The sequence below is a fragment of the Periophthalmus magnuspinnatus genome, chromosome 18 (assembly GCF_009829125.3).
Source record: "Periophthalmus magnuspinnatus isolate fPerMag1 chromosome 18, fPerMag1.2.pri, whole genome shotgun sequence".
Classification (NCBI taxonomy): Eukaryota; Metazoa; Chordata; class Actinopteri; order Gobiiformes; family Gobiidae; genus Periophthalmus; species Periophthalmus magnuspinnatus.
This window is the reverse complement of record NC_047143.1, coordinates 3,230,175-3,246,153: the sequence shown is the minus strand read 5'-3', so window position 1 is coordinate 3,246,153 and position 15,979 is coordinate 3,230,175. Positions and strand designations below refer to the sequence as shown.

Below are 15,979 nucleotides of genomic sequence, written 5' to 3'. Positions count from 1 at the left end.
TGATGGAGGTGTGTTTTGGTGGAGGTTTATCTTGGTGGAGGTTTATCTTGGTGGAGGTGTGTCTTGGTGGAGGTTTATCTTGGTGGAGGTGTGTCTTGGTGGAGGTTTATCTTGGTGGAGGTGTGTATTGGTGGAGGTACATCTTGATGGAGGTACATCTTGATGGAGGTGCATCTTGGTGGAGGTGTGTTTTGGTGGAGGTTTATCTTGGTGGAGGTGTATCTTGGTGGAGGTTTATCTTGGTGGAGGTTTATCTTGGTGGAGGTGTGTCTTGGTGGAGGTGTGTCTTGGTGGAGGTGTGTTTTGGTGGAGGTTTATCTTGGTGGAGGTGTATCTTGGTGGAGGTTTATCTTGGTGGAGGTTTATCTTGGTGGAGGTGTGTCTTGGTGGAGGTGTGTCTTGGTGGAGGTGTGTCTTGGTGGAGGTGCATCTTGGTGGAGGTGTGTCTTGGTGGAGGTGTGTCTTGGTCTTTATCAGTTTGTTCCCAACTTTTGAATGTCCAGCCCAGTTAGAGAAGGTCAATTAAACCTCATGAAATCCTGATAAATCTCTTGTTGATTTTGTTGATTTTGTTGATTTTGTTGATTTTGTGATTGTGATCCTCTTCTGCCTCAGTCGTCCTGATTCTCCAAAGATCTCAGCTCAGATCACACCAGGATTTTTACATTTGATGGTGATGGAGGTCCAGTCCAGATCTGACCAGATCCAGTTGAGTCCCAGAAGAAATATGGACTTTGATCAGAGTTGCTCATCCTGTCTCCAACAAACTCAACCAGAACTAAACCAGGACTAAACCAGGACTAGACCAGGACTAAACCAGGACTAGACCAGGACTAAACCAGGACTAAACCAGGACTAAACCAGGACTAAACCAGGACTAAACCAGGACTAAACCAGGACTAGACCAGGACTAGACTGGGACTGAACTAAGACTGAACCAGGACTAGACCAGGACTAAACCAGGACGAAACCAGGGCTAAACCAGGACTAAACCAGGACTAGACCAGGACTAAACCAGGACTAGACCAGGACTAGACTGGGACTGAACTAAGACTGAACCAGGAATAAGCAAGGACTAAACCAGGACTAAACCAGGACTAGACCAGGACTAAACCAGGACTAAACCAGGACTAGACCAGGACTAAACCAGGACTAGACCAGGACTAAACCAGGACTAAACCAGGACTAAACCAGGACTAAACCAGGACTAGACCAGGACTAAACCAGGACGAAACCAGGACTAGACCAGGACTAGACTGGGACTGAACTAAGACTGAACCAGGAATAAGCAAGGACTAAACCAGGACTAAACCAGGACTAAACCAGGACTAAACCAGGACTAGACCAGGACTAGACTGGGACTGAACTAAGACTGAACCAGGACTAGACCAGGACTAAACCAGGACGAAACCAGGGCTAAACCAGGACTAAACCAGGACTAGACCAGGACTAAACCAGGACTAAACCAGGACTAGACCAGGACTAAACCAGGACTAAACCAGGACTAAACCAGGACTAGACCAGGACTAAACCAGGACTAGACCAGGACTAGACTGGGACTGAACTAAGACTGAACCAGGAATAAGCAAGGACTAAACCAGGACTAAACCAGGACTAGACCAGGACTAAACCAGGACTAAACCAGGACTAGACCAGGACTAAACCAGGACTAAACCAGGACTAAACCAGGACTAAACCAGGACTAGACCAGGACTAAACCAGGACTAGACCAGGACTAGACTGGGACTGAACTAAAGCTGAACCAGGAATAAGCAAGGACTAAACCAGGACTAAACCAGGACTAAACCAGGACTGAACCAGGACTGAACCAGGCCTGACCTCTCGCTCTCTGTTTATGTAACATCTGACCCTTTAAGTGGAGTCTTTGGACCAACTCTGGACTTAAGTAAATCATCTTAAACCAGGTGCGTCCCGGGGGAGGTCTGCAGCCGTACCCTCTCGAAATTCCTTATCAGTTTGTTCCTAACGTTTGGAATGTCCAACCCCGATAGAGAAGGTCGAGTAAACCTGATGAAATTATGATAAACGTCTTCTCTTCCTAAAGCGACTGTTGATTTTGTGATTATGACGTCCTCTTCAGTCCTCGTGAGTCTCCAACCAGGAGCAGGACCAGGACTTTTAGATTTGAGATTTGGGAGCGCGACGTCGGGACGTCTGAGGTGATCACATGACCACAGTCACTTTATCATAATTCGATAAACTCAGGGACATTCTTCTCCACGGCTTTAAAATACTTTTCTTAAACACAATTACACAGAACAGGTTTGAAAGGTCACATGTCTCAGACTCAGACACAGGATCTGCCACAAGGAACTGTACGTCCTGGTCTAGACCTGGTTTAGTCCTGGTTTAGTCCTGGTTTAGTCCTGGTTTAGTCCTGGTTTAGACCTGGTTTAGTCCTGGTGTAGTCCTGGTTTAGTCCTCGTTTAGTCCTGGTTTAGTCCTGGTTTAGTCCTGGTTTAGTCCTGGTTTAGTCCTCATTTAGTCCTGGTTTAGTCCTGGTTTAGTCCTCGTTTAGTCCTGTTCTAGTCCTGGTTTAGTCCTGGTCTAGTCCTGGTTTAGTTCTGGTTTAGACCTGGTTTAGTCCTGGTTTAGTCCTGTTCTAGTCCTGGTTTAGTCCTGGTTTAGTCCTGGTTTAGTCCTGGTCTAGTCCTGGTTTAGTCCTGGTTTAGTCCTGGTGTAGTCCTGGTCTAGTCCTGGTTTAGTCCTGGTTTAGTCCTGGTTTAGTCCTGGTCTAGTCCTGGTTTAGTCCTGGTCTAGTCCTGGTTTAGTCCTGGTGTAGTCCTGGTGTAGTCCTGGTTTAGTCCTGGTTTAGTCCTCGTTTAGTCCTGGTTTAGTCCTGGTTTAGTCCTGTTCTAGTCCTGGTTTAGTCCTGGTCTAGTCCTGGTTTAGTCCTGTTCTAGTCCTGTTCCTGGTTTAGTCCTGGTTTAGTCAAAATAATCATAACAGTCTGAGAGGTCTGTCTCTGTGCAGGGGTAACGTACAGAGGTCAAAGGGCAGAAGAGGTCAGAGGTCACCAGTTCATCATGATGACAGATCAGACTGATGGTGGTCCGGCCCAGATCCGGTTCAGATCCGGAGTCCCAGAGGAAATACGGACTTTGATTGGAACTGCTCATCCTGTCTCCAACAAACTCAACCAGGACTAAACAGGACTAAACCAGGACTAGACCAGGACTAAACCAGGACTAAACCAGGTCTAAACCAGGTCTAAACCAAGACTAAACCAGGACTGAGCCAGGACTAAACCAGGACTAAACCAGGTCTAAACCAGGACTAACCCAGGACTAAACCAGGACTGAACAAGGACTAAACCAGGACTAAACCAGGACTGAACAAGGACTAAACATGAAGAGGAGGAGAGAGAGAAGAGGAGAGAGAAGAGGAGAGAGATAAGATAAACAGAAAAAAGATCTTTAAAAATGTGATTATTCCGTTTCATTTATATTATTTGTTTATTATTTATATTATTTATTTATTCTTATTCCTTTGGTCGTGTAAAGTGTCGGAGTAACAGAACCTGAGACATGAAAGTTTAGACCAGGGTGGGACCAGAGGAGGGAGTAATTAAAGCCCCTACATGTAACTTTACCTCTGCACAAAAACTGTGACAAACTCATGTCTCCTCCTCTGCTCATGAACCCTACTAACCCTGTGTAAACCTGTCCTCTGCATTTGACCCATCCTTCAGTGTCTTTGGGCTGACCCTACATTTGATCCATCCTTTAGTGTTTGTGGGTTAAATCTACATTTGACCCACCCTTCAGTTTCTCTCAGTTACACCTGCATTTGACCCACCCTTCAGTGTCTCTCAGTTACACCTGCATTTGACCCACCCTTCAGTGTCTCTCAGTTACACCTACATTTGACCCACCCTTCAGTGTCTCTCAGTTACACCTGCATTTGACCCACCCTTCAGTGTCTCTCAGTTACACCTACATTTGACCCATCCTTCAGTTTCTCTGAGTTGAACCTGCATTTGACCCATCCTTTATTGTCTCCAGCTTAAATCTGCATATGACCCATCCTTCAGTGTCAGATCTGTGGAGAGGCGAGCCTACACACAGTAAAAAATACATGTTTACCAAGTGTTTTTGAGCAATAAAAACATCGGTTATTGAAAAAAATGAAAGTGAGATACATTTAATACTATACTGCGGAACATCCCAGGCAAAGCAATAACATCTCCATGGAAACAAGCAGGTGGCAACCCTCCAGAAAATGTGCGTAAGTTTCCTTTAATAAGCTGAAATAATGCATCAAAATAAAGGTATTGCTCTGAAATTGAGTCAGTGAAGAGGCTAAACACACAGACGGGGCTAGGACTCGTAACAAGAAGGTCTGTGGTTCAACTCCCGGGTCTTTCTGTGTGGAGTTTGCATGTTCTTCCTGTGCCTGGGTTGGGTTACGTCCAGACAGTCTGGTTTCCCCCGTCAACCCAAAACACAACAGTCTGATCCTGAAAACAACCGCAGTCAAACATCTGTGTGATAAAAATACTACCGACAAATTTAGTGTTAAAAGAGAAAAAGTTTTAAATCATCCTCAAATCCAAAAGTCAGACAGACCTCGCTCCCGTGTCCAAGTCAGATCCTCCTGCTCCGGAGAAAAGTGCAACGTTTTGGAAAATGACAAATATATCACTTCCTGGAAAAACATCAGCGCCGCGTCTGAATCAACGGGTTTTATATAAGACACGTACGGATCCGCGAAACTGGGACTAAACAAGGGCTAAATTTGGACTGAACCAGGACCGAACCAGGACTAAACCAGCTTTTATCCTAGAGAAGTTCCAGTTTGGGTCCAGATCACGGCATCGCTGGAATCCGCACAATGATATTCCGCTGTGCCCTGTGGTCCTAGTTATGTTGGACTTAGCGTTAGCTTTTGATTCAGTCGACCTTTCACCTTAACAATGACGACCCGTTTGTCGCGCTGCAGTTCCATGGTTTAAGTCAGTACCGATCCATTACGCATTTGCCACCGCGTCGCACAAAAACAGTAAATAATTCATCAGCGACCGCATCTTCTTCGATATAACTTTCGCCCGTCCCTCGTGACACGCTAATAAGCTTGTCCGTCGATATATAATGAAAATCCTGAAAGGAAATCGCCTCAGAAATCCATTTGATACAACGGCGAGTTTATGATATCTGTGCTAGATCTGCGCTTGTCCTTCGCGACGACGTATCACGTGTAACGCATCGGACACGTCGCCCAAAAGTAGAGCCGCAAGCTAGCGAAAATTAGCCAAAAACAAAAGTCTTTAGAGAGTTTTTTTGCAAAGGGTAAAAGGCCAATTGAGGAGCGAGAAGAGGAGCCTATGACCTCCAAGAAAAAGAAAACTAAATTTATCAGACAATACCAGAAGTCCTACGTAAAATATCAGTTTGTCGCTACAGGTGACTCTCGCGCGCTGAGTCCGCTCTGCGTAATAAGCGTAAAAAAGCAAACGAGGCAATGAAACCTTCAAAACTGCTTCGGCACATGGAGATTAAGCACCCGGGATTAAAAGATAAACCGTTAGAATTTTGAGAAAGAAACAAACATGAACAAGAAGGAAAGAAGAAACAAACGCAGGGCTTCCACTGATTCAGCAGTATTTTTTTTCTGCTACGCGTAAAAGGCCGGTCCGTGAAAATAAAACCTACATCATTCCGGATCGTGGTGCAAAAATGGTTGGGGATCCCTGGTTTAAGTCATATTTGACAAACAGAACTTTTTTCTGTCAGGATTGAGGCCCAGTCCTTCACAGCTGCCTTAATGTTCTGTGGAGTACCCCAGGGCTCCATGTTGGGGCCCATGCTCTTTTCACTTTACATATTGCCAATGGGGTCAGTTATCGCAAAACGAAGACTATCCAGGTTTACTTATGTTTCCAGATAAAAAATGGTGCTCTTCAAACTCTAAATGACTGTAGTGCAGATGGAAAAGTGTCGCTAGAGAAGAATTTCCTTCACTTAAACGAGAATAAAACAGTACTTTCAGGTTTTGGTTGGTTACCGTTCAAGTAACTCATGTCATTTTCCGAAAACAATTTTAAATTTGACAAACAGACAATGATAAGTTTTGTCAATCACATCTTTTCTTGATCACACTGACCTTGAAAAGACGACGCTTTTATCAGCTCAAGATCAGATTACTGTACTTTATGAGGGTGTCTTCCAGTTCGCCCTCAGTCACCTCCACCTCGCGTAAAATACTACAGCGCGTTTTTGACCAGCCCAGTCCTGTTATCACTGCACTGGCTCCAGCTTCTTTTAGAATTGATTTTAAAACTGTGTTGTGTTGTTAATTTTGCTGTTTCTTATTTGGCTGAACTCCCGTCTCTTCCAAACTGTTCAAACGTCTGATTCTGCTCGAGTCTCCAGAGCTGGACTCAAACTCAGGGGTGGGGGTCAAACTACAACTATTCAGAAACGTAACTATTCAGAGTTTTATTTCACTGTTTAATGTTTTGCCTGTTTTTATACTGTGTTGATTTCCTTGGAAAACTCTCCTTGAGTGTTGTAAACGGCTCTATAAATAAAGACTGATTGACAGATAAACTATATAAAGTTGAATTTAACCTCCTGAGACCCGAGCTCTTGCATGACCTGCTTTATTCATTTCTCTTTGTTATTTGGGCTGACTGGGACCTGATGAGTCTAAATACAAAGAATTGTCTTTTTACATTATGTAGTTTCTGAGAAAAAAATATGTAAATCAAATGTCCTCATATGTGACATTTTTAATGATTTGCAAAACCTATTTATTAAGACCCTGAAAACAGCAACATTTGTCCTGAATGTAAAAACAAAATGAGAAACAACAATTGTGCCTCTTGGAACAAAGTGTCTCATGTGAAGAGCTGCAGGAAGAAAATAAAAAAAAATAAAATAAAATATTCTAAACATTCTAAACTGTTAAAAAACTAATATATATAATTTATTTACATTGTTGCTGTTATTCTTCTTCTAAAAATTTGCATTGTGGCCTAGACGACTCAAAATGTGTTGTCCACATATGAGGACGCCAGGTCTCAGGAGGATAAAGATGTTTTCTGTTAAATCGACTGCAGTTCAATTCACATCTTGGACAAAACAAATGAGGAAACCTGATTTGTGTGTTTAGTTTGGACTAAACTGTGTTAAATGTTGGTTTAATTTAAACAGTCTGAGTGACACAGTGGCACAGAGTCATGATGAAATAAAAACATCATAAAATCATAAAACGGTCTCACCTTTGAGTCCAGGAAACAGGACTGAAACGGGACTGAACCAGGACTGAAACAGGACTGAACCAGGACTGAAACAGGACTGAACCAGGACTGAAACGGGACTGAACCGGGACTGAACCAGGACTGAAACAGGATTGAACCAGGACTGAAACAGGACTGAACCAGGACTGAACCAGGACTGAACCAGGACTAAACTAGGACTAAATCAAGACTGAACAAGGACTGAAACAGGACTGAACAAAGACGATAGCAGGATGGAAACAGAACTGAACCAGGATATAAACAAGACTGAAACAGGACTGACCCAAGACTGAAACAGGTCTGACCCAAGACTGAAACAGGACTGACCCAAGACTGAAACAGGACTGACCCAAGACTGAAACAGGACTGACCCAGGACTGAAACAGGACTAAACCAGGACTAAACCAGGACTAAACCAGGACTGAAACGGGACTGAACCAGGACTGAACCAGGATTGAACCAGGACTGAAACAGGACTGAAACAGGACTGAACCAGGACTGAACCAGGACTAAACTAGGACTAAATCAAGACTGAACAAGGACTGAAACAGGACTGAACAAAGACGATACCAGGATGGAAACAGAACTGAACCAGGACACAAACAAGACTGAAACAGGACTGACCCAAGACTGAAACAGGACTAAACCAGGACTAAACCAGGACTGAACCAGGACTAAACCAGGACCTTGTATTTCAGTGATCTGCAGTGAAATCTCTGTATCATCTTCATCATAAACATCTGCACATGTGCTGATGTGACGTCATAGAAGAACATTATGGAACTTTTCATCTGAATTTAAAGATGTTTTTTGATCTGGAGTCGCCTCAAAACTTTTCACATTTTGAACAAAACAAATGAGAAGAGATTTATTTGTTTAGTTTGATGTAAACTTAAACGGTCTGAGTGCACACAGTGGCATCGACTCATGATTAAATAAAACATCATAAAATCATAAAACAGTCTCACCTTTGAGTCGAGTAAACCAGGAATGAAGCGGGACTGAAACAGGACTGAAACAGGACTGAAACAGGACTGAAACAGGACTGAAACAGGACTGAAACAGAACTAAACCAGGACTGAAACAGGACTGAAACAGGACTGAAACAGGACTGAACCAGGACTGAAACAGGACTGAAACAGGACTAAACCAGGACTGAAACAGGACTGAAACAGAACTAAACCAGGACTGAAACAGGACTGAAACAGAACTAAACCAGGACTGAAACAGGACTGAAACAGGACTGAACCAGGACTGAAACAGGACTGAAACAGGACTAAACCAGGACTGAACCAAGACTGAAACAGGACTGAAACAGGACTGAACCAGGACTGAAACAGGACTGAAACAGGAGTAAACCAGGGACTGAAACAGAACTAAACCAGGACTAAACCGGGACTGAAACAGGGCTGAAACAAGACTGAACCAGGACTGAAATAGGACTGAAACAGGACTGTACTGGGACTAAACCAGAACTAAACTAGGATTAAATCAGGACTAAACCAGGACTAAACTAAGACTGAACCAGGACTGAACTGGAACTAAAACCTAAAGCACAGAACCTGAAGTCAACCAGGACTGGACAAGAACCAAACCAAGTCCACATCCAGACTAAATCAAGACCAAACCACAGGACGAACCAGGAGAACATCAGGGATAAATCAGAATCAAACCAGAACTAAACCAGGACTAAATTAGGACTAAAGCGGGACTAAAGCTGGACTAAACCAGGACTAAACCAGGACTAAAGCAGGACTAAAGCTGGACTAAATTAGGACTAAAGCAGGACTAAAGCAGGACTAAAGCAGGACTAAACGAGGACTAAACCAGGACTAAAGCAGGACTAAACCAGGACTAAAGCAGGACTAAAGCAGGACTAAAGCTGGACTAAACCAGGACTAAACCAGGACTAAACCAGGACTAAAGCTGGACTAAAGTTGGACTAAACCAGGACTAAAGCTGGACTAAAGCAGGACTAAAGCTGGACTAAAGCTGGACTAAACCAGGACTAAAGCTGGACTAAAGCAGGACTAAAGCAGGACTAAATTAGGACTAAACCAGGACTAAAGCTGGACTAAAGCAGGACTAAAGCAGGACTAAATTAGGACTAAACCAGGACTAAAGCTGGACTAAACCAGGACTAAACCAGGACTAAACCAGGACTAAAGCTGGACTAGTACTCACCATGTAGTAGAACTTCATACTGGGCTGTTGTGTGGAAAATGTTGCAGGTCTCATCAGGTCTCATGAGTCCAGATCTTCTTGGATCTTTTAGGTTCTCGTCCCTGGGTCTGGGTTCTCCTCGTGGTCTTCAATCTCTCTCTTCTACTATCTCTTTCCCCTCTCTCTTTCTCCCCTGTCACTCTCTTCTGTCTTCTTCTCTTCCCCTCTTCTCTCTTTCTCCGGGACGAAATCCAGGACGATTCAGGACTAAACCAGAACTTAACCAGAACTGAATTGGCACTAAACCAGGACTAGACCTTCACTCCTCTTCTCTCTCTGTCTCCCTCCCTCTCTCCCTCTCTCTATCTCTCTCATGCACTTGTTTGGCTCCTCCCACTCACCACAAACCCCGCCCCCTCACACTTCCTCTCGCCGTGTTTGGTTTTCACTCATTTCCTTATTTTCATTCGTGCAGATGTGCCGATAAGGACCTGGCTGCAGACTCTGAACACGGCTCAACGGTGAAGTGAGTGAGACGTTACTATAGAGGAAAGTTACACACTGTAGCTTTAACAGAGCCTCACTTTTTATGCATTTTTGACATTGTTTGGTGAATTAAAATGTGTTTTCAGAGTCTATGTGCTTGAGCCAATGTGTTTTATGTATTAAGACAAGAAGATCTAAACCAGAACTAAACCAGAACTGAACCAGAACCAGGACTAAACCAGGACTGAAGCAGGACTAAACCAGAACTAAACCAGAACTGAAGCAGGACTGAACCAGGACTGAACCGGGACTGAACCAGGACTAAACATGGACTAAACCAGGACTAAACCAGGATTACACCAGAACTAAACCAGAACTAAACCAGGACTAAACCAGAACTAAACCAGGACTGAACCAGAACAGAACCAGGACTAAACCAGGACTAAACCTGGACTAAACCAGGACTGAACCAGGACTGAACCGGGACTGAACCAGGACTAAACATGGACTAAACCAGGACTAAACCAGGATTACACCAGAACTAAACCAGAACTAAACCAGGACTAAACCAGAACTAAACCAGGACTGAACCAGAACTAAACCAGGACTGAACCAGAACAGAACCAGGACTAAACCAGGACTAAACCTGGACTAAACCAGGACTGAACCAGGACTGAACCGGGACTGAACCAGGACTGAACCAGGACTAAACCAGGTCTAAACATGGACTGAACCAGGACTAAACCAGGACTGAACCAGGACTGAACCAGGGCTGAACCAGGACCAAACCAGGACTAAACCTGGACTAAACCAGGACTAAACCAGGACTGAACCAGGACTGAACCAGGACTGAACCAGGACTGAACTCTGATTCAGAGTTTCCTCCTCTGTCTTCACGTCCTCATTTGGATGTCACTGATAATCCTCGTCCCTCCTCCTCCTTCTCGTCCGTTACACCCTCCTCTTTTTCATCTCTTCCTCGGTGCTTCTCTCTTAATCTCTTCACCCCCTTCTTTTCTCTTTCTTTGCCCAGTCTCTCCCTCTTCTCTCTCTTTCTCTTTCCTCTCTTTTTCTCTCTTTCCATCATAACTCTGCACCTTCTTCTCTTGCACCATGTGTCTCCACCAGGGGGCAGTGTACTAAACCAGAGAGCAAAACTGAACTCAAAAGACAAACTCTGCATCATTGTCTGTGGTACTTTTAGTCAGCGGTGGACTGATGCAGAAGTGAAGTATCCAAACGGTTTGGTAACATGTGTTTATAAGATCAAGCTACTCATGTTTTTTAAATACTGATCATTTGTTGTTGCAGCCAAACTGGTGATTGTGATATGTGTGTGTGTGTGTGTGCGTGTGCGTGAGTGTGCGAGTGGGCATGTGGGGGTGTGTGTGTGAGTGTGAGTGTGCGAGTGGGAATGTGTGTGTAAACTGTAAACTACTCTATGTGCGTGAGTGTGCGGGTAATCTGATTCATGTGTGTGTAAAAGAGTATGTGTGTGCGTATATGTGTGTGTCTTTGTGTGTGTCTGTGTCTATGTGTGTGTGTATATATATGTGTGTGTGTCTGTGTCTATGTGTGTGAGTGTGTGTCGGTGTGTGTGAGTGTGAACGTGTCTATGTGTGTGCATGTGTCTGTGTGTGTGTGTGTGTGTGTATATGTATGTATGTATGTGAGTGTATATGTGTCTATGTGTTTGCGTGTGTGTGAGTGTGTGCATGTAGGGGTGTGTGGGTGTGTGTTGGGGTGTGTGTGAGTGTGTGTCTTTGTGTGTCAGAGAGTGGACAGTGTGATTTCTTGTTGTCGTCTGAATGTTTTCGTTTTATTTCATGTATTTAAATCTGTACATGACGTGATGTTGATTTTCGGCCTCGTCTCTTTAAATGAATTTCTAAAAAATAATAAAATTCTTCCAGTATTCAGCTCCACAGTGCACAAAGATGTGTTCTATAAATGACAGATAGTTGTAGTATGTGTATTGTGTTTCAGTTCACAAAAAACAGTGCGATGTTCTGGTGGAAACAGCACATTGTGTCGGTTCAATTCCACAGATGAACACTGACTCTGAGCCACACTGTTTACTGTGGACAGAGGGCTGTTTCTGTGGAGTTTGCATGTTCTCCCTGTGAGTTTCAACCTAAAACATGCACAATAATCCTCCAGTGAGGTACTCCAGACCAGGATCTGAGCTCAGCCCTGGCCCACTGCTCCTGAGACACTGAAATAAAAAGTATTTTATTTGATTGTGTGATTTTGTGATCTTGTACTTTCCTAACATTCCCACTAGATGGCACCAGCTTCCTCTCAGTAGACCCAGGTTTATTGCACTAAAAACACGTCCTCACTCTGACTGGCTTGCATCTCCACAAACCTACTTCTTATTTGGCCTACTGAAGGGCCGTCTGATTGTTTCCATGGAAACTGTGTTGCTTTGACTATAATGTTCCACACCATGGCATAAAACGTGTCTTCACCCTTTATCTTCATGGAGAATGTTCCTAAGTATATCTTTAACTTTATCTTTCCATGGAATCATGCAGGTGACAGGCCACCTCCAGAAAAGTACATACTGTAGCTTTAAAAGTGCCAAATCTCCACATTTTGTTGAACTGTATAAAACCAGAGGAGTATTCAGCTCTTGGGCGCCCTCTAGTGCCAAAGTGAAGAATACATCACTCAAAAATATGATTCAAAAATGAGCAAGAATCATGAAGGATCCAAACACCGACGTCCCGAAAATAATTTATTCATAGGATATTTCATTTATCAGGCTGTGCTCTTCGGCCTTTCCACAGACACAATACTCCACACGTCTCCTCAAACTAAAATGAACAAAAATAGAATCAAATAGAATCCAAAATCATCCAAAATCATCAAATCTCATGACTCCAAAGGTGTTTTTTTTCGTCACGTTTGTTTGTGTCTTTGCACCAGTGACAAAAGCAAAAGTCAAATCATATTCCTCATGTTGAACAGGTCTGAGTTTATGCAGCTGCTGCTTTAGCTCTGATACTTTTCTCATATTAGTATAGTATTCATTTAATAATATTACTTTATTTTTACTTTAATTTCACCTTTTTTTTTAGAGAATATGTCTTTATGTCCTATTTTTGGACCAGGCGTCCATTATAAATATTACAGAATTTCTATAAATATGAATTTGAATCATTCTTCGACGTTATTTTACCCTGATAAACATCATATTTGGCCCATTGCACCAGTATAACATCTGTCATTACATTTCATTACATTGTATTTTTAAAGCATTGCACGTGAGTTTAAATATGAAAATATATTTATGTTAATTTGGACAAATGTAAAATATTGATTAAACAAGGTCTCACCAGGGGGCGCTCTCGCAGCACCAGATAAACTGTATTTAATAACAATCTCTTAACGTTTTCAGTATAATTTTTATATTTATCTATTCTTTTTGGGTCCTGTATTACACAAAACTGACTCTTGTAGCTTTAAATCATGTTAGAATGTTGTTTCCTCCTCAAAAACAGACCTGGAGTTGTGTTTTGTGTTATTCAACCACTTTATTATTATTCTTAAAACGCTCTGGTCCACCTTGTGATGTCATCAAGTGGTAGTTTTCAAGATAACAGCTCCTTTTTACCTTTAGTTCAGTAGTAGATCGGCAATTCCAGCGGCTGAAATGATCCAAATTATTCTAGAAATGAAGGTGTGTTGAGTTTAAAAACACAGCGGAGCACTTACTGTATCACCACACGATGACATCACAAGGTGGAACAGAGCGTTTTCAGTTTGAGAGAAGAAAAACGCAGCGTAAATATGCAGGGTTTGTGTTAAACTCCAGGTCTGTGACTAGAAACAACATAATAACACGGATCATAAAACAGCGTAACACGGACCCTTTAAACTTTTATATATCATGAATCACTTGTGCAATACTTCATACTTCATAAAATCGCGTATTAATTGCTATAATAATAATCACATTTCAATCATCTGAGTTTCTTCAAAAGGAAAATAATTGAGTTTTGGTCTCCTCCAAAAAAGTGTCTGAAAAAAAACAAACTCTAAGACGATCAAAAGTTCAGATTTAAGGTCCGTTTTGCACAAATCGTCTGTTTTTTGTGCCATTGCTCCTCGTCGTATCTCTCCATCTCTCGTTCTGAAATCAAGTCTGAAAAATGAAGCGGCACCTCCAGGCATTCAGGTACATTCATACGGCAGATGCATAGACCGAACGTGACAACGCAACCGACAAAAACATGGAAACTTAACCAAAATGTCCTCGAGAATGTGGAATTTTCAGATGTTTTAAAACCGAAATGGAGACGGGTCCGAACTCTACGGTGGGATTTCCTGTTTAACTGTCGGATTATAGATGTTTTGACCTGGTTTACGGTTAATATTTCTGTAATTATTGAGCCCGAAAAGCCTAAAAATGACCAGGTTCTTCATAAATCTGGACTTTTCTTTCAAAAACAGTGAATCTCCCATAGAGTGACATAAACCCCGTGAGAATGTCAGCGGAAAAAAGTCAAAAATCAAACAAAAAACCTCAAAAATGTCTGACAATTCCGCGATTTTCCATATTTCTGATCGCATGGACTGTACTCCTTGGCATTTTGTTTCATTTGTTTGAACTAAAGCTGTATTATGTAGCATTTATCTACGGAAATATAGAGATTTTTTTTGCGTTTCTATAGCTACAAAAATAAGTCAACAGTCGCTAATCCAAAAAAAACATTTTTTCTTGTTTTATACATTCAGTTCTTGGGTTCTTTTTAAAGCAGACGGTGGTTCCTCGCTATCAGGTGTTACTTCCTGTGGGCGTGGTCAGCCGACGGACTCAGACTGACCACGCCCCCCGTCGCCTGGTCGTCTCTGGAGGTGCGTGTTCCAGGTGTGTGAAAGGACAAAGGCTCCTTCATCTCGGTTGATGGTGTCCGTTTGTCCCGTTTTCTGATTTCAGTCACTTCTCTTTTCCGGCGTTTGAACTTGTTTTTTTCCATCCAAATCCATAATCCGGTTATTTCTTTTCCAGTGAACTTCTACGGCAGTTAAAGATAAACTCCAACAAGAACAAAAATGTAACGCAACCTACGAGATGAGAAAATCTAAAATAAACCGTATCGGATCGCTCTAAAAGGAAGAACCGGATTATGGATTAGGACGGCGCACGGGACTTTGGATCGGAAAATGTTCAAACGCTGGATCAGAGAGGCGACTGAAGTCAGAAAACAGGAAACGGACACCATCAACCGAGATGATGGAGCCTTTGTCCTTTCACACACCTGGAACACGCTCCTACACAGATGATCAGGTGACAGGGGGCGTGGTCAGTCTGAGATCACCGAGCAACAGGGGGCGTGGTCAGTCTGAGATCACCGGGCAACGGGGGCGTGGTCAGTCTGAGATCAGCGGGCGACGGGGGGTGTGGTCAGTGTGAAATGACAGAGCGACAGTGGGTGTGGTCAATCTGAGACCACCGGTGACAGGGGGCGTGGTCAGTCTGAGAAAACCGAGCGATGGGGGGGCGTGGTCCGTCTGAGATCACCAGGCCACAAAGGGCGTGGTCAATCTAAAATCAGCAGGAGACAGGAGGCGTGGTCTATCTGAGAGGGGGGTGTGGTCAGTTTGAGATCACCAGGCGATAGGGGGGCGTGGTCAGTCAGAGACAATCAGGCAACAGGAGGCGTGGTCAGTGTGAGATCAGCGGGCAACAGGGGGCGTGGTCAGTGTGAGATCAGCGGGCAACAGGAGGCGTGGTCAGTGTGAGATCAGCGGGCAACAGGAGGTGTGGTCAGTGTGAGATCAGCGGGCGACAGGGGGCGTGGCTGTCAAGCTGACCACGCCTACAGGAAGTAACAACAGCTGAAAAACGCATTTTGAAGTGCGATATGACGCTGAAGTAAAAATAAACGATAAACAATAATATTAAAACCAAAACATAAAGCAGAATTATCCTCAAAAAACTATTCTAAACGCACAATATCGTTTAAAATATGTGTATTATAATCGTATTTATTGATTCGTGACCCAAACTTGTCTATTTTATCGTTTTTAAAAAGAACCCAAGTAGAAAGAGTCACTAAA

At 43.2% G+C, this 15,979-nt stretch overlaps 1 protein-coding gene across 1 annotated transcript in view; it reads right to left on the bottom strand.

Annotated features, from left to right (window-relative positions):
* Positions 1-9,745, bottom strand: part of arhgap36 (Rho GTPase activating protein 36) — a 59,415-nt gene extending 49,670 nt beyond the window's left edge. Inside the window, exon 1 of the mRNA XM_033983622.2 lies at positions 9,446-9,745. Coding sequence (XP_033839513.1) covers positions 9,446-9,499 — 54 coding nt within the window. The 5' untranslated portion in view covers positions 9,500-9,745. The remainder of the gene's footprint in view (positions 1-9,445) is intronic.
* Between the last annotated feature and the right edge of the window lie 6,234 nt (positions 9,746-15,979).